At 48.2% G+C, this 23,256-nt stretch overlaps 1 protein-coding gene across 8 annotated transcripts in view; it reads right to left on the reverse strand.

Annotated features, from left to right (window-relative positions):
- The window catches only part of LOC138284503 (myotubularin-related protein 9-like), a 160,952-nt gene that overhangs the window by 95,443 nt on the left and 42,253 nt on the right, over positions 1–23,256 (reverse strand). For 4 of the 8 annotated variants that reach the window (XM_069223360.1, XM_069223358.1, XM_069223359.1 and 1 more), the window contains exons 3-5: positions 22,539–22,591; positions 13,929–14,174; positions 5,946–6,005 (exon numbers count right to left, since the gene is read on the reverse strand). In XM_069223360.1, coding sequence (XP_069079461.1) covers positions 5,946–6,005; positions 13,929–14,131 — 263 coding nt within the window. In that variant the 5' untranslated portion in view covers positions 14,132–14,174; positions 22,539–22,591. Of the gene's footprint in view, positions 1–5,945; positions 6,006–7,636; positions 13,336–13,928; positions 14,175–19,970; positions 20,130–22,538; positions 22,592–23,256 lie in introns of those variants that run through there. The other 4 variants (XM_069223362.1, XM_069223364.1, XM_069223361.1 and 1 more) reach the window with 3 other exon arrangements.

Consider the following 23,256-nt stretch of genomic DNA (forward strand, 5'->3'; position numbering starts at 1 on the left):
AAAATAGACATGCCAGGCACATTTTGTGCAGAGCGCATTAACACTAAATAAGTCTCTTTATGCTTTTGACACATGAGAGATGCTAACAGTTTCCCAGATCAATGGTACTCGTTTTATTTATCTTGGGAGGATGAAAAGCTGAGTGGACCCAGCAGGATTAGAACCTGCGGCCATGGCATTAAAGATAAATATCTGAAATGAATGCATTAGCCCACTGAGCTGCAATACCAACTGTTGTTGCTTCTGTGCCTTGTAATCTAGGCTTCCATTGTTTTGTTTTTTTTCAACAAATATATAACAACTTGTGGTGTATGCAGTATCTGCAGAAGATGTTGCCATTTTAGCACTATAAATAGCAAGTGTTCAGTAGTGAACTCAATGATACCCATTTTTTCATTCTCAAAAGTAAGAAAAACTGACATGCACTTACTGGGTTCAGACCATTGTCCTACAACGAACACATGCACCGCCATAGTAGGGACCGTGCAGGCAGTATATTTATAAGAATATACTCAAGTAGGGCATCTGCATGAATTACAGGGATATAACCTGATGCCATAGTCCGACATTTCATGCCTTGTGTTACAAAACACTATGGGAATTAAAAAACCCACTTTTAACATTTGCATTCTAGTTTCATAGACCTGTTTTTTACTTTGAAAGGCAGAACTGATGAAAGCCTGCTTCTCTAGCTTATGCTGTACTTATGTGTGTGTTCAGACCAGCCTGCTGTGTATTTGTCTCCCATCACTCTGATATATTACTTGCTTATGGCAAGCAATTAATAGCAAAGGGCACATATTGGGCAGAGGCAGCGGGGTGGCAGGAGGCACAGTAAACAATGAACAAAAAACACCCAGTGATGCACCTTCCACCAAGTAGTGAATGGCCTTCGGGAGGGTCAGTGGACTACTTAGGATGAGGGTGACCTTCGCGCCAGCAGCCCAAGTCCAGCCCAGGCCACAACAGCTGACAGGGGCTAAGATCCTCTTAGCCAATGGTTGTAACGCTGCTTGGTCCAGTGACGCTCTACTAGCTAATGGTGTATCATAAGTTCAGTTTGGTATTTTAGGGCCCAATTTAGGTTCTTACCAATGCAAAGGCTTTGCAAGTTGTGTGCAATTAATTTGTCCATAAAAAATGATGGACTGGGCGTGCTGCTTTGAGAAATTACCAGTGCTGAGACTAATTCAAGCTTTCCACCCATCACTCTTGTTTTCCTCAGTGATGCACCTTAATGTGATGGGAATGCCCAGACGTGCTCACTGTGCCACTGGTCCTCAGATATACCCCACCAACGAAGCCTAAGTAGATCAAAACCGGCCTGGGGCTGCTTCTCTTTCCCCTTAGACAATGGTCATGCAATTCGGGATGGGCTGCTACTACTGGAGCAGGGCCAAAGCTGATCTGCATGTGCCTGGTTGCTGCCTGAGACGGAACGATGGGGAAAAAGACGATGGACGGGATGAGCTCCTTATTACACTAGCTGAGATTAATTGAAGCTTATCATTAATCATTTTTTTGCTTTCCTCAGAGTGATGCCCTGAGTGTTACGGGCATGTCCAGAGAGGGATCCATAGTCACTGTGTCACAGGACTCAAGCTGCCCCTTACTGACAAAGCCCAAATAAGTGAAAACCAGGCTGCGGTTATTGTACCTGTTCAGGGGGACCTGGCCTGATAGTTCGACTTGACTGTTCCTATTGAACCAAGACCAAGGCTGATTTGCATTCAGCTGGTTCCTGTGTGCTGCAGCATAGGAGGCAAAAATACACATTTTGTTTTCCTCAGTTGGTCCAAGAAACAGCACTTTAGGTTGTTTATCCTAAAAGCAGGTTTGGATTACCTTGCCCCGTATTGAATCTTGGCAATGACAAGAGTCCATCAAAAAATAAAAAAATGAGCATTGTTACCACACACTGTCGAACTAGCAAAGATTCTACCAGATGTGTTCCTTGGCTTTAATTTCCTTTTCTGGTCCCTAGTACATTGGGAACCTTGTAGTTGCGTATTTCAGAGGCATCTGTTACCTCATAGTGCATTTTTCAAAAGCTCAAATGTACTTGCCCCACTGCATTGGTATTACATTTATTGAGAGGTGAATACTTTATCAGATTTTGCTGCCATGCAACTCGTAGTATACATGTTGTTTTATTTGGAACTTTTAGGCAGTGGCTTCCTGAAATAAAAATAGAGTTCTGCCTTTTTTAATGATTGGGTTTTGGTGTTTTTTCTCCCAAGAGAGATGGTGCTGGTTCTTTTGGCCCCAATGATGAAAACAAATATTGCCAAATATGATTGAATTCTCGACAGAAATAGAATGGCCTGGAACACAAAGTCAGAGGTTTTGTTATGTTTGGGAGTTTGTGAAGAATATTTACTCCCACAAGGACAACCTAGAAATCGACAAAAATGTTACTGCAACATAACCACAACACTGACCATCCACGACCCTGATCAGCCATGATTTCCATGATCTACTATTGCCCTGACCAGACATGCCATCGCCCTGGTAGATTCACTATTCTAACTCCATTCCCAAACTCGTGGGCGCTTAATCAATGCCAATGTGACGCCAGTCAGGTGATGCAAATGTGAAGGTCTGTCAGATCTGTTATAATGCGGGGTCTTGGTGTGAAGGGCTACACCTTCTGGAAACAGCTCGTGCTTTAGAAAATGAGGCTCTGCTCCCTGAGGTCAGATAGAGCGGCAGGGACAGGAGTCATCACTTGTCACTATGCACCTGTAAAAAATGAATTTTAACACGTGCCCTATGCTAATAATGCTACGAATAAGTGTCATTACAAACCCATGCTGTGTGTGATTGTGCCAGTATGACTAGGTATGTTCCAAGTGTCATTTAGGCCCGTATTTCTACTTTTTTAGCACTGCATTTGCATCATTTTGTAAATTTTCGCCGCTTTTGCGTAAAAAAATGACGCAACTGCGGTGCTAAAAAAGTATAAATATGGGCCTTAGTCGCTACAAATACACCCTGTCCACGAAAATATGTACACACAAGCGATAGCACACATATGCTCCTACATGTGCCTTTCTCTGATAGTATGTGTCAGTATGAATATGTATAAATGCCAGTATGAATATATATAAATGTCACTAAGAATCCATGCTAGCATGTCATAGGTACAATCATTAATGTAATCATCACATCATAACGAACTAGCTGAAAGAAGGGGAGTCTCACAGACTTAAATGCGTCTCCTAGATGGATCAGAAGCGGTCGAGTGGTGGTTGTGGAGTACCACACACAAATGAGGTAAGACGGAGACAGTTGTAGGTAAGTCTTTCGTGGCAGCAGACACATTTTTAAGTTTCGCCTGCCTGTGTCCACTTGAGCGCTGTGCTAGCAAACACTTTTGTGAATAAACAAAATCCTAAAAGGGGCTTGTAATCCGCCCCGTACTTACCTGGACTTACCATTGACTTAGTCCACTGTTGATCTAATTTACGTGCTTCTCATTGGCCAGCATGTCGTCTGCTTTCACTTCCTGCTCTCTACTGCTTTGCGGTCCTGCCATCCATGCAGGTCGTGTGAGCCTCGACAAAGTATTCCTTTCTGCCATTGCGACTGGTTACTGACCAGTCTCCTTCCACTAACCACATGCTTCCCAAAGTACTTTGTTTTTACTTTCACAGTGTACGAGGATGCATGAAGTACATCCTGGAGGTGCTCAGACCCTACACTAGGCTGCTCAAGACATTCAACCAGTCGTTCAAGACATTCAACCAGTCGTTCAAGACATTCAACCAGTCGTTCAAGACATTCAGCCTGACTGCTCGAGACAATTCAGCCGCACTGCCCGAGACATCACACAAGGCTACTTGTTTTCTTTTATTCCTTTTACTTTCTGGGTGACACATTCCAAATAGCCACAGCTCTAAGAGCACCTCTGGGGCACACATGTTCGTGTGCATTCACTTCTTTTTTTTTTGTAGTCCTGATTGTTAGTCGACTGCACATTGTTCGTTCACTGCCTTTAATTTGATTATCTTTGTAACTCAGCTTGTTTGTTGCCTGTACATATACCTGTTCAGCCGCGCCGTGCTCGCTGGTAATGGATAAAAAGCACATCAAGACCTCTTAGACGCACACCTGCCCACGGACTCGCAACTTGTTGCATTCACTTCTCAGGCGCTACCCTTGTATGGCAAGCACTTTTAGCTAGACACCTAAGAATGAATGTTCAGCAGCACCCGCCAATAGCACAGGCAGGATGTCATGGGACCTTGTGCAAGGAAGGAATGAGCCCTCCGCTGCACTTTATATGAAATATAACACTAATCAAGGTTCAGTGGGCCCCTCAGACCTCTCATCACAGTGCCATTGCAACTGCTGCACCAATAGAAGCTACACCCCGGCTCCTGCTGTCCACTATCCATCACCCCTCCACATGTGGAAGCAGCTCTGTTCGGGCACCTGTCCGGGTGGGCAGCTCTCTAAGATCCACGCTGGCCTTGGGTGTGTTTTCAGTGGCTTCCCAGCATGCGCATGCCAAAGAGCTCACTTTCAGCCCCCGTGCAAACGTTAAAATATTTGCACCGAAGGGGTGTGTTTATATTTACCCCAGCCCGGGCATAAATGGACAACGCTTCATTGTGTAGCTCACCACTGATTTGGGGCAAACCCAGGATCAGCTTCTGGTTTATTGAAAGCTCCCCGGATACCTCACACTACATCATTTACTTTCTTTCTGCAGCTGCACACTTGGGAAGCTCTACGTCAACGCATCCCACCTTTCTCTCGAAGGGCATTGGCTCGCCTACACATGAACAACATACCTCACACCTGCTTCACCTGTGCAAGACATGTCTCCAGGATACCTCACCCCTCCTATGAAGGGGGCTGCCTCACCTGCATACGTGGACATGATACCTCACCCCTCCTATGAAGGGGGCTGCCTCACTTGCATACGTGGACAGGATCCCTCACATTTCCCCATGAAGGGCACTGCTTCACGAGCACAAGGAGACACTTCTCAAGGATACCACCCTCCCTACGAAAGGCATTGCCTCACCTGCATGTGTGGACATGATACCTCGCACCTCACGAAGGGTGCTGCCTCACCTGAACACAGCGACAGCTCTCCAGAGATATTCCTAACTTGGCTGGGGTGGCAGCTGATTCCCAGACCACGTACACATTGACAGGCGGCTCACAATGTGATGGCTCCACTCCAGAGCATATATCTGACTGCCAGCTCTCCTGGGCACCTAATTCCACGGGGCACTTGTCTTTTTCAGCTCTTTTAAAAGTGGACAACTTCCCAGTGTTCTCAATCTGCAGAGGCGTAACCTGTTGGCTTTGCCAACGTTTCTTCTGCTAGGTAGGAACACACGAGTGTATGAAAGTGTGAGGTGATACTGTGATTTTACGGGTGCACTCAATGTGTGTCAAATAGGTATGTGTTTGAGGCTAAGAGCTGAAACAGAGTAGTGGTGGGGGTGTGTACCACATGTCAGCCACATGTGAGTGCACGCAAGAGACTGTAAACTGGTACAGTTATGTTAAGGGTCTGTACACTGTGCGCCACCTGGGTACATAAAATCAACATAACATATCATCATAAGCACCTTGTGAACACACATATACACACATCTACATGCCTCCCCCCGCCCCAAGTGCCTGGATACCCTCTCGGGTGATCAACGTGCTATACAATTCCACATAACATAACATCTCTGAGATGCTGAGTTGCTGCACTGATGGAGTGTGCATGTACTTGACATGCAATAGTGAGGCTTGTGCCCGATGACGTGGGAAGCTAAAGACAGCACAGAAGAGCACTTAGACAGACGCGGGTCCAAGACAAACAGGAGCTGAGGCGCTGACAGATGAAAGCAGGAGTGGGGCAATCAGCAACAACAAAGGGCGTAATGTGTAAAGCAGGTGCAGACATTGCCACAGTAAGCAGGTAGACAGCCCACCTGTCCTCCTTCTGCGGGCCCTTACTCCGGCTGCTTTGGAAATAACCTAGATTTTGAACGCTTTGGGCCAGGAAACAAGACACATTATTATTATTGCATCGTCTGATAGATTTCAAACATCACCATGAAGACCCCATGGCGACCCAGCAGTTATTAGAGACCCCAGAGCAGCCAGGCCGTCATCATGAAAGACCCTGAACTAGGTCAGCCAACATCAGAGAGACCCTGTAGAGAAAAGGAAAGGCAAAGGACCTGTGGTGAAATCCGGAGGCAGAATTACAATAAAAGGTATTGGAGGGGTGGGAATGTGCCTCTTTCTAAGAAATGCCACCCGTTTGCAGGCCTGGTGACTTTTACAAATATCTACTTCACAACCTCTGCTCTTCTCCAGGAGGGGTCTAAGTAAACGGACAGGAGTATGTGCCTTCAAGTGGTGGGCGCAGACAAGCCTACGATCACATCAAAAGAGCAGCCACTAGGCTCTGGTTGCAGCCTTGGGAAGGTTATGAACGTCTCCAGTTGCGTATGAGGCAGCAGACCAGCCTAAGATTACATAGGGTATTGGCATTGCTGGTATACATGGACAACCGTGTATAAAAAATACCTCCCCGCTGCCCCTCCAGTAGTCATGACAGACTCAAACTGCTTTTTTTCTTTGGTTGGTCATACCAGAGTCCCTTATTCTCCAAAAGAACTCCCTCTTACTTTGTTTTTACACATTTCACAAACAAACAAGTCCTTAGTGAACTGGACCAAGGCCAGAAGGGGGCCGAGCGGGGTGACATGTGACACTTGAATCCAGGCTACTACAGTATAAGGCTGGATGCATGTGGTCTAACAAGACACTCCTTGAAGTTGACAGAAGCCCATTTTAACCAGTCTATTGATAGCGTTCTTACCAGAGTGTAGTGGTGTTCTTTGCAAGGCACTCAGCAACCTGTTTCTAAAACCCCTCCCTATTACAGGCTAATTAGAAGCCCAGAATTTATAAAGTCTAACAGTGTCAAGATTTCAAAAGTATATCTTGCAAGAAGTTAAAATAAGTATTGAAGAAAAAAATAGGATTAACAGAACCCGCTGTGCTCTGAGGGATTCAACAAACTTCAAGAGAATATCCAGATTGGTGGCGTGCAGCCACTTTAAATATTTTGCTAGGTTTTTGAATAAGTTTCCAATTTCAGTTTGTCATATACACTTAATATTTTTTTAAAACACTTTCAAACAGCAGATATGTCGTAAATATTCCCAAACCACAACCCTTTTTTAGCCAATGTATGATTTTAAAAATGTTCTGTATTTTCAATGCCTCTACCGGCAAATGGTAACTCGCATGAGCTTCAGAATAAATGAGTCTGTTTTTATTTGAATTCTTTCCTTGCACGTCTTTTGTCTGTATTCACAATTTTCCACAAAGTTAATGAAGCTAAGGAGGTCCCGAGAGGGACTGCTGAAGAATGAGGTCTCCCCCCCGGGAGGTTTGGGGAAGTGGTATAGCCCACAGGCGCTGTTTGGCGCTTTTGGGCTATGGGGGGAAATATAAAGCCCAGCCATTTTAAGTGTCGCCACCATTTTTCCGGCCGGTAGTATTGGGCGTTTTTGAGTGGTGTAGGTAGTTGGGGCAGTTACAGGCGAGAACGTAAAAAAAAAAAAAAACAAGAAAAAACAAGTGCAGAGCAGTTTTTGGGGCTTACCTGATGCAGCACGGTGTTTGCGGCTATGTCGTCAGAAGATAAGGTCCAGGCGGCGCTCCGGCTCTTGGCAGAGGCAGGCCGCCTGGATATCCTGAAGGAGGGCGTCGTAGGCCCATCGCATCCACCGCGACGGGCCTCCAGTGGACTGGCGGCGGCGGTTCTTGCCTGCTCCCCTCCGCGGGCTCTGGATGTAAGGCAGGAGGTAAGTAGGAGGGGAGGGGGGAGGTGCCGGGGAGGTGTTGGGCAAAAGGGCATTGGAGGGCCTCGCCGACCCGTCGCGCCGGCCCCTCTGCAGCTTTGAAGACGCGCAGGGCTGGCCCACGCAAACGAGGGAGCAGCTCTGGGCGCACGGGTGACGAGGGACAAGTGGCAGGAGTTTTTTGGGCCCGGCTGTGCGGCGTCCCATGATCACGCCAGGCCCATCTGTTTCTGCACATGTCTCTCCACGGCACAGACAGCAGGCAGCAGGGCAGCGCCGCCTGGGAGCTGTGCTTGATCGGTGGGGAGGCAGGGGTCGTACGGCAGCCTTGAAAGGTTGTTAGGCCGAAAGGGGCCCGGGGCCCCAGGCAGCTTGGGCCCTGGAGGAACAGCCAGGTGAGGAGTTGCTGCTGAGAGGGCATAGTGAGTTGAGGGACACTGAGGACAGGTTTCAGGATGGGGAGGATGAGGAGTCTTTAAGTTTGTCAGAGGGATTAGGTGAGGGACAGGTTGGTTGGGAGTGGAGTGAGGAGGAGGAAGGGAATGGGTGGGGGTGGAAGAGGAAGAGGACGGGATCACTTTACGGGTGCTCCCTACCCGGCGCACCTACACCCGGGTGGAGTACAGGGAGGTTTCAGAGGACGGGGGTAGCTTCCCAGGAGTGGGAGGAGGGGGAGAGGAGGAGTTTGAGGAAGGAAGAGGTAGGAGGGGTAGGAGATTGGGAGGGTACTAGTGAGTTTGGGGGCAATGTGAACATAGGTTTCCCCAGCACTCCAGGCTTATCATGGGAGGATGGTGAGCGGTTGCGTTGGGACCTGGGCGGGTCCGGAGCGGCCCGAGGACCCCAGGACGAAGTGATGGCGGGACCCGTATGGCGAGGAGAGAGGTATCTGCGGGTGCGTCCACGGGTATGGTGGTTCCCGCGGGGAGGCGTGGTGGAGTGGGTCTTGCGCCCCCGCGTCGCAGCATTCAGGCAGGAGAGACAATCTAGTGCAGCATTTCCAGGAACTGCGCATGGTGCAGCGGGCGAGATACAGGTAAAGGCAAGGCTTTCAGGGCGGGGGGGGCTTGCCTGGTGATTTGGTTGAGACGATGGATGATTAGATTATGGCGAGGACAGTATGGAAGAAGGGGAGCTGAGAGAGGACTTGGCGGATGACTGGTGGAGCGCCGGGGGAGGGGTGTCTAACCCTGTTATTAAGTCGTTTCAGACTCCCACGCAGGACGGCGGACAACAGTGACAGATACGGAGGAGGACACCAGAGCGGTCCCCTGTTTTGAAAGCAAGTAAGAAGCGCAGTGCGGTGCGCACTGGGGCAATCTCGGTGGCGGTGGAGGGGAAGGTAGGTGTCACACAGGACAGGCTATATAAGGGGGTTTACGTCACGGATGTAGGGGTTGGGCCTGAACAGGGGGAGAGGGGTTTGGAACGCATGGGATCGAAGCAAGACAAGGTTGCATCTCAGGAGGGTGGGGAGATGAAAGGGGAGAAGGCAGCGGACTCCGGGACAGAAAAGACAACTTCAGGGCAAGACAAAACCAAAAAGTTGCCATATATGGGCACAGCTAAACCACTGGGGGCCCATTTAATGTTGGCCACTAAAGAGAAAATATGGAAAGGGGAATATGTGGAGAAAATTGGACGGCTGAGTTTTTGATTTATGCCAGCGTATACTGCGACCGCTTTCCTGGGCAGTGGCGCTTTTTTAATATTTGGACGTAATTAGGAAGGCTTATCTGAATTACGGCAGTTATGCCTGGGTCCAATATGACGAAGAGTTCAGGGTGAGAATTGCAGCAGATGAGGAGGTCAAATGGGGTGAGACTGACGCGGATCTATGGCAACACAACATGGGGCCAGCGAAATTCGGGAAGATCGTCTTCACGGTGAGTGGGTTGCCCATTACTTACCGGCTCTTTCGAGGGCACCCATCTCAGGGTGGGGCGAGCAGTAATGGGAAGGGAGCGTCGGGGTCTGGGAGCGGTCCTGCCAAGACGGGGGCTTGCTGGGACTACAAAAAGGGTTTGTGCACCCGGGAGTACTGTAAATTCCGCCACGAGTTCTCTCGATGCGCGGGATGACATGCGCTTCTGCACTGCTATGCCCCAGCAACACAGGTGGGCTCGGGCACAGGAAAAGGGCAACAGTCAGGTGGAGTCACCTCGGGGAGTCAGCAGACAGGACGCTATCAGAGCGGACACAGGCCTTTGGGAAAAAGCGCGTACTCGGGCTAGATTGCACAAGTTGGTCCCGTGGTTGGACGTTTACGACGACAGGCAGGCTGCCCATATTTTGTTTAGGGGCTTTTCTGAGGGGTTTTCTTCGGGATACGAAGGCCTATGGGTGCGGCGGTGGGCGGATAATTTGCGATCGGTTACAGGAAAGGAGGACATTGTGCAAGAGAAATTACACAAGGAAATAGCCGAAGGACGTATTGAAGGTCCTTTCATGGAGTGGCCGTTAGAACATCTCATAGTGTCCCCTATTGGTGTGGTCCCCAAAAAAGAACCAGGACAGTTTAGACTCATACATCATTTTTCGTGGCCGGAAGGGTCCTCTGTTAATGATTTCATCCCAGAGGAATAGACAAAGGTGTCATATGCGTCGGTGGACGTGGCTATTGAATTGGTGTAGACTTTGGACCAGGCGCATTGATGGCCAAGACAGATATTAAGTCTGCTTTTCGACTTTTGCCAGTGCATCCCAGTGATTCTGAGTTATTAGGCATTCAATTTCGAGGCCATTTGTATGTGGATAAGGCTCTACCTATGGGCTGTTCCATATCATGTTCTTTGTTTGAGTGTTTCAGTACCTTTTTACAGTGGATATTTTCAGCAGCAACAGGGCATGCTGCTGTGACACACTACTTGGATGATTTCTTTTTTGTGGTGCCGCCAAGGTAGGACCATTGCGCGGTCGTCCTGCGGAAATTTCAGGATATTATGGGGGACCTGGGTGTTCCCCTGGCCCCCGAAAAAACAGTTGGGCCCTGCACGAATTTGCCATTTTTAGGTATTGAGCTGGATACTGACATGATGGTGGCGCGGTTGCCGTAAGAAAAGAAAGAGGTCATGGTGGGGAGGCTCAAGGACCTCTTAAGGAGACATAAGGTGACAGTGCAGGACATTCAGGTGCTGCTGGGTCATCTTAATTTTGCGTGCCGCGTAGTGAGAGCAGGGCGGACTTTCTGTAGGAGACTGGGGATGGCATTGGCGGGGCGACAGTTACCACACCATCATGTGCGGCTTCGCGCTGGTGTAAAAGCGGACTTGAGGATGTGGGGTGTCTTTTTGGAACATTTCAATGGTATTCCATTGCAGACATGGCAGGTGGTGGACTGGGACGTGCACATTTTTACAGATGCGCTTGGCGGGTCTGGGTTTAAGGTGTACTGGGACGGTAAGTATTGTGCTGAAACGTGGCCGGCGTCGTGGGCCAAGGGCGGGCGGAGCATTGCATTCCTAGAGTTATTTCCGCTGATAGTCGCGGTATGCATCTGGGGACATTTACTGGAGCACCATAAGGTACTGTTTAGAGTGGACAACTTAGCAGTTGTACAGGTAGTCAATAGGCAGCCCGCAAGGGAGGTGCAGGTGCTGCAGTTATTGCAAGTTTTTGTGCTTCACTGCTTGCGCCGCGATATTCACTTTACAGCCAGACATGTACCGGGAGTGAACAATAACATTGCGGATGCGTTGTCTCGTTCACTGTGGGAGAGATTCCATGGGCTCGTTGCGGGCGAAACCTTGTGCAGGACTCGGATGCCGGCAGCGTTGTGGTCCGCAGGAGAGACAGAATACTAAGATTGCTGTTAAACTCGTTGGCGCCATCTACTCAGCAGGCGTATGTGCGAGCTTGGCGGGAATTCACACGGTCTGGAGCTTGTCGCAGGGACGATGATCGAGATAGATTGGAGGATGTGGTACGTTTTATCATGGAGTTGGTAGAGAGACGACAGTCCAGGATTACCATCTACGGGAAGTTAGCAGGAATTGCATTTATGGGCAAATTGTTGTGGGGATACTCTCCATCTGTGGGGGAGTTGGGTCAGCGTATTCTAGGCGGTTGGGCGAAGGAGGACGGGAGAAAGGGGTCAGGGAGACAGCCGCTGACTTTGGCCTTGTTGAAAAGGGTGATGCACGTTTTGGATGGCATTTGTTATAATGCGTTCGAATGCCTGCTTTTCCATACTTTGATGACATGGATGTTTTTTGGAGCTTTCAGAGTATCGGAGCTCCTGGGGGCACGGAGACAGAGCGGGGTGACGTGGGACGACATAGATTTTGGGCGTGATCATTTGGTTGTGAGAATTGGGAGTTCCAAGACAGACCAACAAGGTTTCGGGCGCTGGTTATATTGGCAGCTTATCCGGAATCTGATGTGTGTCCCATTCGTTGGGGTCAGGAGTTAAAAAGGACGGTTTGGGAAAGAGGTCAGGGGGTTTTCAGGTATCAGACGGGGCGAGGGTGTCAGCGCATCAGTTGTTAGGTGTATTGCGTCTGGGATTGTGGCGCATTGGTCAAGACAGGGATCAATTTGGCACACATTCGTTTCGGATCGGAACGACGACGGAAGCAGGGTGTAGGGGATGGACGGACAGACGAATAATGGCTTTGGGAAGCTGGAAGTCAGACCCGTATAGGCGGTATGTGAGGAAAGGGGGTTCTGGTTTGTTGGACTAGTGGAGTGACATGTCTTTTTTCCTTTTACTATAGCTCCGTACCGGGACCAGAGGTGTAGTTCCTGTATATTTGTGTCGTCGGACACTCCTTTATTAAGTGGGCACAGCGTCAAGCTCAGCACACAGCAATTGGGGATAACTTAGGAATGGACCGGGATAGATATAGGGTGAAATGGACAAGAAAAGGAGGGATGAAGTGGCGACAATTGTTAGTGACATTTAGGGATATGAAGGGTCAGGGGTTTTGTCCAGATGTACTACTCATTCACTTAGGCGAGAACGACTTGGTGCACAGAACTGGGTTAGATGTGCTTAAGGATATGAAAAGGGATTTACTGGAAATTAAACGACAGTGGCATGGGTGCCATTTGGTTTGGACAGCGTTTGTACCTCACAGGATTTGGAGAGGGGCACGAAAGCCAGGGGCTATAGAGAAGGCACGGAGAAAGATTAATAAGGAGATTAAATTATTTTGTGGAATGCAGGGTATCATGTGTTTGGAACACGGTGACCTGAAGTTTGAAGACAAGGAATTTTTTAGAGATGATGGTGTACACCTGTCCTTCATGGGCATGGAGTTATATTTGCTGCAATTGAAAGAAGCTTTAATAGCTTTATTCCGAGAGGTTTAAGGCAAAGTCTAGGAAGAGAAGGAGAACTGGGGGGGGAGCAGGAAAGGCAAGGTTGCCTTTTCTTGGTGGCGGGGATTGGGACAGTTCGCAGGAATATGACGACAGGGAGGGGACAGTTCGCAGGAATATGACGACAGGGAGGGACAGCTGTGCTGGCAACATATTTTCAGGTGGGAAAGGGAGTGGATGACAGCAGGACAATTAGGACAGATAGGTGGACATTAGGAGACTAGTAACGTGGCATTTGGATTATGAGAGAAAGCAGTACATTTGAAGGGTTAAAAGGACATGGGGTTAAAAAGTAAGGGAGGTGGGTGGGTAGGGGAGGGGGGAGAGAGGAAGTAGGAAAATTAATGTATAGTGAGGCTTTAGTTTTGTGAGGCAGAAGGCCAAGTGTTTATAATGATTTGTGAGTGCACCTGTTTCCAATAAAGCGGCCTTTTACACACAGTAAGGTCCTGTGAGGTGTCCTTCTTCCCCAAACTTTCTTTATCACTTAATAAAGGGAACAATAGATTAGAGAAGCCACAACTAAAATAACACTACTTTTAAATAAAAAAAAGTACAGAACCCCAGGGTACTGAAAAAACATGTTTTGGCCCTGGACAGCCCACCACGTTGCTGGAACATTGTGTATTTTTTTTTTTTTTTAATGTGGGCTTGCGGAAATGTGTCACAGGCAGCGTTTCCACCTGCAGTCATTTGACCATTCCCCTTTTAAGAGGGGGACGGCATTGTTTCATGGGCCCCAGTCTTAGTCCCGCCTCCCTGCTGGCTCACCTCTTCTCAATGGCATCCACGTTCCGGAGAAGGAGCCACAGCACCATGTCCTCTTGTTTCCCTTCCTCGGTCGCGCCTCCCCGCGGCGAGAGGAGGAGGTGGTGGCTGGTGATGCACAGGGTCCCTCTTATAGGGGAGCGCAGGGGGCAGGACAGCTGGACTTTGTCCACCCGGGCGGTTTTGATCAACTCTGACAGCTCCATGATGTTCTGAAGGGAGAGGGCCCTCGGCCTTCAGAGGAGGCACCTGAGGAATGGAGAAGAATTGACCAATTTCAAAACATAAAGCAACTAAAGCGGATCATCTTGTGTATTTTCATAGCTTATTCCACATATAACCTCAATACATCTATGGATTTTAATGGCTGTATTCGTAGACTGTCAACCTGAAACATGTTAATTGATTATCACTCAAAGACTCAGTAACTCCATAGACGTTAAGTATTATTTTATATTATTAAAGATTTGCAGTGCGCATAACTACCCTAACAGGGTTTCCCACGGCTAAGTACTTCATGGTAAATCGATCTGGACTAACCCCACGCACAAACTCAGAAAAGCCAGGTATTTAAAACCTTCTGAAAAGCAGAGGAAGATCGGCACAATCTCATAACAGTAGGCAAAGTGTTCCAGCTAGGGACTCAAATAGGAAAAGGACTTGTCCCCTTGATGGGTTCTCCTCACTCTGGGGACTGTGGAGAGATTTGTATTGCAGGAGCGCAGAGAGTGGTTCGGCTTGTAAGCTGACACCAAAGATCTGAGATATTGGGGACTTGAATTTGACATAAGTTTATGCATACAGCACAGGGCTTTAAAGTGGATTTGCTTCTCGATTGGGCGCCAATGGATTTCTTGAAAAAGCTTGGCCATAGAAATATATTCAGGGGCTAGAGTAGTAATTTGCAGCTGCCTTCTGAACTACCTTAAGCCGCAATAGTGAGGCCTTAAGGACCCCTAAATAAAAAATATTGTAATCCAGCCTGGAAATAATCAGTACCCAAAGCACTGTTCTCTGAGCAGAGACGGGAAGGCGGCCGAGGATTTTCTTTAGCCACCTTAGAACTAAAACAGGTAGACGTTACCTTAGTAATCTGATGCTTCACTGAGAGCTTATTATGCATCAAATAGCCCAGATTCTTAACTACAAGCACTGGGCAGGGGCGTTTCATCCGCTAAGGCAGAGGAGCGTTGCCCCCCTCCAGCAGCAGCAGCGTGGCCACAGGAGATGACAGTGACAGAAGGGGAGTGCAACTCCCCCTCAGTGCACATGTATGTTTGGCCGGCCGTCTCGGCATGAAAGCAGCGTTAGGATTGGCCGCAGGACAGGCTGGGAGCCTGTGCATGCAGTGAGGTAGGTAAATTTTTTAGAAAAAAACTTTTTTTTGTTGATTTTTCCCCCGTTTGCCCCCCTCACACCCACGTGCTGCCCCTTTACCCCCGCGAGCCAGGACTGGGATAGAAGATGCACCAAGAATCTCTGGCCGCAAATGGGGTCCCCAGCAATGAGGTTGGTTGCCCACCAGGAGAATCTCAGTCTTGTCCCATTCAGTTTGAGGGAGTTTTTCATCCAGGGAGCCACTTTCATGAGGCAGATATTTAGAGCATCAGCACTGCGGTTCTCCTTGGATGACGGCGAGACAGCAATCTGGGTCATCTGTGTGAGAGAAAGGGTGAGACTGCGGCTTTCCACAATATCTGCCTGTGGCTGTACATAAATATTGACCACAATCAGACTAAGTGTAGAACCCGTGCCGCAGATGAAAGCAGATAAGGCTTTGGGCAGTGCTGTTTTGTGTAGACCTGAAAAGGGCGTTGCTGCAGGAATGAACTGAGCCAGGTCAGTGCCTGGCCATGTACACCCTTTGGAGCAGAATGTTATAGTTTACCGTGTCAAATGTGGCACTAAGATCCAGCAAAATCAGGGCCACAGTACTTCCATTGTCCAGCTGGAACCTTAGTTGTTCAGTGACATTGAGTAGGGCTGATTCCATTCTATAGCTGGCCTGACTGAGAGGAGTGCAGAAGGTCATTTGATTCTATAAAAGCTGTGAGTTGTTGGTTTACATGAGTTTCGAGAATTTTGGCCAGTATGTCCAAAAGCACAATTGTCCTGTAGTTGAACCAATTTAGGAGGTCAAGGTTGTTGTTTTTTAAGCAGTTGGCTTACCATTGTATGTTTCCATGCTTTGGGACCTCGACCTTCTAAAATTGAGGAGTTCAGATGTTGGGTTGTTAGCTGGATGAGTTGTGGACATAGTTTGTGAAGAAGCAAAGGTGAAAGGGGGTATAACAGTCATCCTGATTTGATGGAATTAAGAAACATAGTTAAAGTCAAGAGGTCCATATGCAAAAAAGGGCTCCAAGAGCAAAATGAGACAGAACAGAGTGTACTTTCCTCACTTGTGAACATTTGAGAGCAGACAGTTGTGGCACTGGTAGTATCTATCTCTGTTAGCGACTGAACAGGCCATAGTGGGGCAAAGAAAAGAGTTGTCAAACTAATCTCAGTCAACCTATAGACTCCAACAGAATCTATACCAAGTGCTAAATAACCCTATACACATTAATTGAGTCTGCAGCATAACCTCAGTCACTCCATGGCATGAATAACCCCAAGGGCGTTAATTGGGTCATCGTAACCTCAGTCAACCTAAAGAATCCAATGGAGTCTACACCATGGCATCAGCAAACCCACAGACTTAATAACCTCAGGTACCTCACAGCTTTCAATAGGGTTTACATCACTGTCTCAATAGCCCCATAGACGTTACTGAAGTTATCATAACCTCAGTCAGCAATCAGACTTCAATGGAGTCTCAATGATGGCCCCAATAAGCAATGGACTTCAATGGAGGGTGTGCAGCATGGCTGCAGAAATCTCATAGATTTTTATTGGAATCTACAACAGGGCTTCAATAATACCAAAGACTTCAGTTGAGTCTCTCCCACTGCTAAAACCTGAATCACCCCTAGAATGCAATGGGTTCTTTACCCACTGACGCACAGCGCACCCCATCTGCTGCCTCTTACTCTGCATTAAGCCTTCACTGTGATGCTTTAATGTGATTTGTTCCAGTTAGTTTAGTTCACATCCCAGCACATCTCCTACTGTCTGCTTCTTTCATATCTTGTGGTCCCTGTTCGTGTACAGTCGTCATCTTGTCATGGTTTTTCAAAAATACAATAGAAAATCCTTTTCAAGATGGCTGCTGGCATTCACAGTAGCCCTTATGAATGTTTTTTTTTCATTCAACTTGGCAAGACAATGCTATTGGCTTTGTCAATAGGGTATAATTCAACAAGCATTTTCAAAACTAAAATAATGAACAGTGGCAATAGATTTACGTAAAGAGGCGGTGTGGGGGCAAAATGATATGGGCAACAATGGAAATGTTACCAAAGGGAACTACTTAAAGCTCCATATAGCTTTTCATGAAACGCCATGGTTTTAAGAAGAGCAAACCCAGCCAATGGCAACTGCTAAAACATGCTAACAGCCAATGGCTGAATGGGGCTCTCCATAATCCCACTCCATAATGTATATGTAAGTAAGAAGTATGTTGAACTGTATTAGTAACATGAGGTCTTCTAAAGATCCTGCTGTCTGTATCGCCGTCAGGGCTGGACAATGTTTGTTCCATCCATGGTGCTTAGTAGTGGTCTAAGGCCCTGTGGTAAAATGTCTATAACTGTCACAACTGGAGTCCTGTAACCACTGATGGCCCTGGGACTCCTCAATGCCAGTTTTCATTTTTTTAACTTGAAGTGCAATGAAGGTGCACTGTTATTCCCCGATTCCTCAGAGGAAAATAGGCCTGCATGTGTGTCCGCTTTCCCCTTGTCAGCTGTGGCACTGCAATCACAAATTAATCGTAGTGCCTGATGCAGGTGAAAAAACAGGTGCATGTGACGTGACGCATTGCTGATTCCCTACTCTTACGGGGGACATATAGTGATGCAGAGGAGTATAACACGGGCTGGTGGGTGGTGCATTTTACAATAAACAAAGCAGACCCTCTGTGGCGTGCTCCCTGATTCTCCTATAGCAGTGCTAGCATTCTGCATTATTAAGACGGAGGAAGGGAAAAACGAAAAAGCGTCTCAAAAGGAGAAATTAAAAAGTTGCAGGATGAGCTGAAGGGGCAGGGGTGGCCGTAAATGGATTGAAGAGGTCCGAGATGGCTTCAGGATTACGCTGCCTCAGTATTCAGTGCTGGGAGATTTAATTACAGCAGCCTTGTGTTTAAGAGAAAGGCTTTGAGCAGCGGCACCTCCTTATTTACAAATTAAGCACTGCTCACACCCCTCACAGACTAGTAGCCACAGACCACCAGAAGAACACTCACACCCCTCACGGACCAGTAGCCACAGACTAACAGAATCATGCTCACACCCCTCACAGACTACCAGAAGCACCTCACATCCCTCATAGACTAACAACCACAGACTACCAGAAGCACCTCACATCCCTCACAGACTAGCAGTCACAGCCTACCAGAAGCACACTCACTCCAGTCACAGACCTCACATCCCTCACAGACTAGCAGTCAGTGCTTAATTTGTGCTTGTTGTTTCAGGTGCTGAGCACCGGCACTTATTGTTGAGGGCCGACGCTTATTCTTCATCCCCAAGCGTTTGCTGCGAGCAAAAGACACATATGGGAAAGACGGAGGAAGAGAAAAACGAAAAAGCGTCACAATCGGAGAAAGCAGAAAGCTGCGAAAGCGAGCTGAAGTGGTAGGGAGCGGCTTTAAATGGAATGAAGTGGCCCGAGATGGTTTCAGGATTACACTACCTCAATATTCCGTGTTCCCGCATTTAATTGCAGCAGCCGCGTGTTTAAGAGGAGAGGTTTGAGCACCGGCACCTTGTTATTTACAAATTAAGCACTGCTAGCAGTCACAGACTACCAGAAGCACACTCACACCAGTCACAGGCTACGAGAGGCCTGCTTACACCCCTCACAGACTAACAGTCACAGACTACTAGAAGTGAACTCACAGCCCTCTCACACAAGCAGTCACAGACTACCAGAGGAACGTCCACACCCCTGACAGACTAGCAGTCAGACTACCAGAAGCACACTCACACAAGACACAGACTACCAGAAGCACGCTCACCCCCTCTCAGGCTAGCAGCCACAGACCACCAGAGGAACGCTCACACCCCCTCACAGACTAGCAGTCATAGACTACTAGAAGCAGGCTCACACCCCTCACAGGCTAGCAGTCAAAGACTACCAGAGGCACTCACACACCCTTCACAGACTGTCAAACTCCACTTCACCAGTCACATACTAGCAGTCTCACTCTAGGGACAGCACATTCATATCCATCAGAGTAGAGGTCACTACTAAAAGCACTGTCACAGCCCTCACAGAGTAGCCGTCACCCACTACTGATAGTACTTTCACACGCCTCACACTAGCGGTCTCGCACTAATAGGACTGCACTCTTATCCCTTGTAAAGTAGCAGTCTCACATCACTGACAGCACTCTTACAATCATCACAGTCTAGCGGTCACACACCACCAAAAGCATTCTTACTCCTTCGCAAACACTAGCAGTCTGGCTTTTCTAGCAGCAGCCCCACACCCTTCACACACTAGCAGTCACACAGTACTGACAGCACACTCATACTGCTCACAAACTAGCAGCAAAGTCAATAGATTTTGCTGATATCTGAAAGAGCGAAGGAGTTCTTGCTATTATGCATGGGTGAGTGGGTGAATGCAAGAATGTGTCAATGTGCCGAAGTAAAGCTGCATGAGTGCAAGAACGAATTATTAACCGCACGGATGATGAGTAACTGTGTGGGTGAACTGACAGGTGCATCAGAACGTTCAGTTCTTAGCCAGGCCTACTGCCTTTGAAAATGCTTGTTACACATAAATGTGTGCGATTGCTTTAAAAATGAACAGCCTGGGTCCTGCTTGTTCCTTCACCGTGCTCAGGTGTATGTGTATACAATGGTGCCATGCGGTGTCATGAGTTGAAGGAGAGTGCGTGGGGGCCGAGGGGCGGGTGTGCAGCTGAGTATGTACCTGCGTCTGCCAGGCTCCTCGGTGTCCCTCTAGATGCTGGTGGGCGGCAGACCCTCTCTCGGGCCCTGCGAGGTCACTCAGTGACGCCCCCTGCGCAGCAGCGGCCGGCCTCCCTCCGTCCCGTGCAGCGGGTTGACGGCTCCTGGAGCAGGATATCCGCCAGCAGAGGCGGAGACACCACCTGACACCTGCAGGAGCGTGGCACCAGCCTGCGGTACGGGGGGGGTGGGGGGGGGGGGGGGGGCACAGGAAGAGGCCGCAGCAAAGGCGGAGACTGCAGGGCTCAGGGGACCACACACTATCCGGGGGTCTGCATGGAGGTGTCACCTGAGCACAGTCTGGGGTACTGAAGGGGGCCACGAAGGAGCCACGGCCTGAGGGTACAGTAGAGGAGGCCGCAGGCAGCAGAACTCAGGCACACACACGACCTGAGTGATGCGCATCTCAGGACCCGAGGCAGCCTAGGGCACCTGGATACAGGGGATCCGTTGTCTGTGCTACTGGAAACCACGATCTGTGGGGCAGGTGATCCATTCTGGCCTGAGACAGTGTCCATCTTCGGGGGTACAAGATGCCACAGCCTTGGGTCGAGGGATCCGTGTCTGGGGTCCACTGCGATCAACAAACTGGGTGCAGGAGATCCGGTGCCAGGGGCCTGCGGGGCACCACGACCTCGGATAGAGTATTCAGTGTGCATGGTACAGTGGAATACGGCGTGGGGTATAAGGGGGCACTGTCTGGGGTATAGGGAACCACGGCATAGGATATAGGGGATCCAACCTCTGAAATATAGCAAAGGAGATACATCGAATCCACTACCTTGGGTTCAGTGGATAACAGCGTGGGATACAGGGAAACACGTCCTGCGATGAAGGCGTCCATTGACTCGGGTACAAGGGATCTATAGCTATAATGCAGGGTGCCAAGGTCTGGGCTACGGGGAGAGGCACGCTTCGCATAAAGGGAAACGGAGGCCTAGATTGCAAGAGTCCCTGGCGGAGACAATGGAGCCTAGGACCGAGTGGGAGGGCCCCAGGGGGGAGCCAGGCGCCACCTTAGAAAGGAGTGAAGACCTGTGATGCACAAGGAGCGCCACAGTCTTAGATACAGAGATGCAGCAGTCAGGTGTACACGCGGTACAGGGGGTATAACACAGCCATTGGTTAGGTGACGGAAATCACGGAACAGAAAACATGTATGTATTCTGGGATCCCACACATTGGGGAGCAAGATTTGAAAGCAGAAAGAGGTGGAGTCATGAGGAGCGGAGCCTGTCAAAGTACTCTTTTATTAAAAAAAAAAAAAACGCCGCCCCATACTCACACTGCATTTTAAAATATCCTATAGGTTTGTGTCACCTGCAGCAGTGATCTATGCGTGTCCTGCCATTGCCAGGGTATAATACCAGTGTGATAGCGCTGATAGTACTTTTGCTGCCGAGATGTGTGTGCACTCTAGCAGAAGATCTGACTCATCATGAAATAGCACCGAGGATTGATGTGCCCATTGTGAAGCACAGCGTATAATATGCTGGTTCAAGGTCAGTATTTTATGTGGGTTGCTCAGTGGGTTAGTGCTTTAGTTGTAGAAAGCATTGTATTATGTACATGCCATAAGTTACAATCCCTGTAATGTAGCCTATTGAAATAAAATGGAATTAAGACTGCATACAAACTGCAAGGTATCGTTTCAGTCTTTTCTTAATGTAAGGTTGCTAAAAAAAAAAAAGGTTTCTTGGGAACCACTGAGCTATTTATAGCCCTTGGGCCAGTTCCTACAAAATAAAACTACTCAGTTGTAGCAGCTCTTTTTTAATTTTGTCCTTGAGCGCCCTCTGGTGGTTAAACACAAATAAAGGGATTCTACATTTCACAATATTTAAACAGTTATGTTATAACTACATAAAAATGAGACCTGCCCATTTTACTAGGGTTACCGTCAACCAATATTTTCCCCTTACTAAAAAACCCTATGCATGCTGTAATTAAACAACTGTTACATTTTTATTTTTTACAGTTATATATAGAATTACAATACCTTCATTGGCGTCATCCCAATTCTTTTCAGGGAGAAAAATGGATGTACTCCCTAGGCCAGGCTTACATCCCCCACCGCCAACAAAAAGTAACATAATGGGGAGCCGCAGCCAGTGGCCAATAGATCAAGGGAGCCGTGGGTCGAAAATGTTTGGGAACCACTGATATAGACGTACACACCAGACTTTGCTACCAGCACGGCGTATTTCTTACGTAGCGGGATTGGAAATATAAAAAACCTTGGCATCTAGGTGTTAGCTCCAGCTAGCTCCCAGCCAGGATAAGGCTCGAACACAACGAGTGCTGAATGGCTTTAAGTGAGGTAATTGTGTTGAGTCCAGCTGAAACTGAAATTAAGAGATTTTCCTCACCTAACAGATCAGTCAAGGGCAAAGGTAGGACCTAAGTTAGGGGGACCATTGGTCAAGGTACCAGTTAACTGCGGCCTATGGCGCATGATCTAAACGGCTTATGGTGCAGGGGAGTGCTGAGTTAGGAGACGCAGAAGGGCCACGTATAAGTGTACACTTACCAGGCACGTAAGTCTCACAGCCCGTTGGCTCCACAGGTGATCCGGTTGAAGACCTGAAAACAAAAGAACAACAGTGTGAGAACGGCATGGACAGAAAAGAAAGACAAAGAGAAAAAAGAGGCAAGGAACATAAATAAAATTGGCCTTTATCAATGAGCAGGCTGGGAAAACGCAGAGGACAGAGAAGTATTGAGCAGAAGAAGACAGGAGGAGGAAAGACTGTCAGGCCACAGAATGGTTGTGGGACACCAGAATCAGAGGCGGAAAGGCGGATAGAGTGGAGCTTTGATGCCAAGGGCAGAGATGAGGAAGCCACTGGTGCAAGGCAGGCAGTCAGCCACATTTAAACCGTGTTTGTCTTTCTGTGTGCTTAGCGCTACATGTGTGTGGTAAATGCTGCAGGGAGCTAATGTGTATAAATGAATAACAGATTGGCATTTTTTCTGTTATTTTTAACATTCCAAAATTGCAAAATACGGTAACTGGTGGTAGGTGCTGCACACTGTGTTTTAAGTATCCAAGAAGAGGGGGCATTAAGTTTTAGAGATTTCAAGTCACACCCTAATGTAAACGGTGAGTTGCACATTCATTCCTGTTTTCCCTTTTGCATTCTGCTGCCTGTAGTATTACATACATTATTATAAACGCAGGCTACAAGTACCAAAAGACAGTAGTAAAAACCAGTGTGAACCTCAGAAGACATCCGCTTCAGCGTTTG

The sequence above is a fragment of the Pleurodeles waltl genome, chromosome 3_1 (genome assembly GCF_031143425.1).
Source record: "Pleurodeles waltl isolate 20211129_DDA chromosome 3_1, aPleWal1.hap1.20221129, whole genome shotgun sequence".
Taxonomy (NCBI): Eukaryota; Metazoa; Chordata; class Amphibia; order Caudata; family Salamandridae; genus Pleurodeles; species Pleurodeles waltl.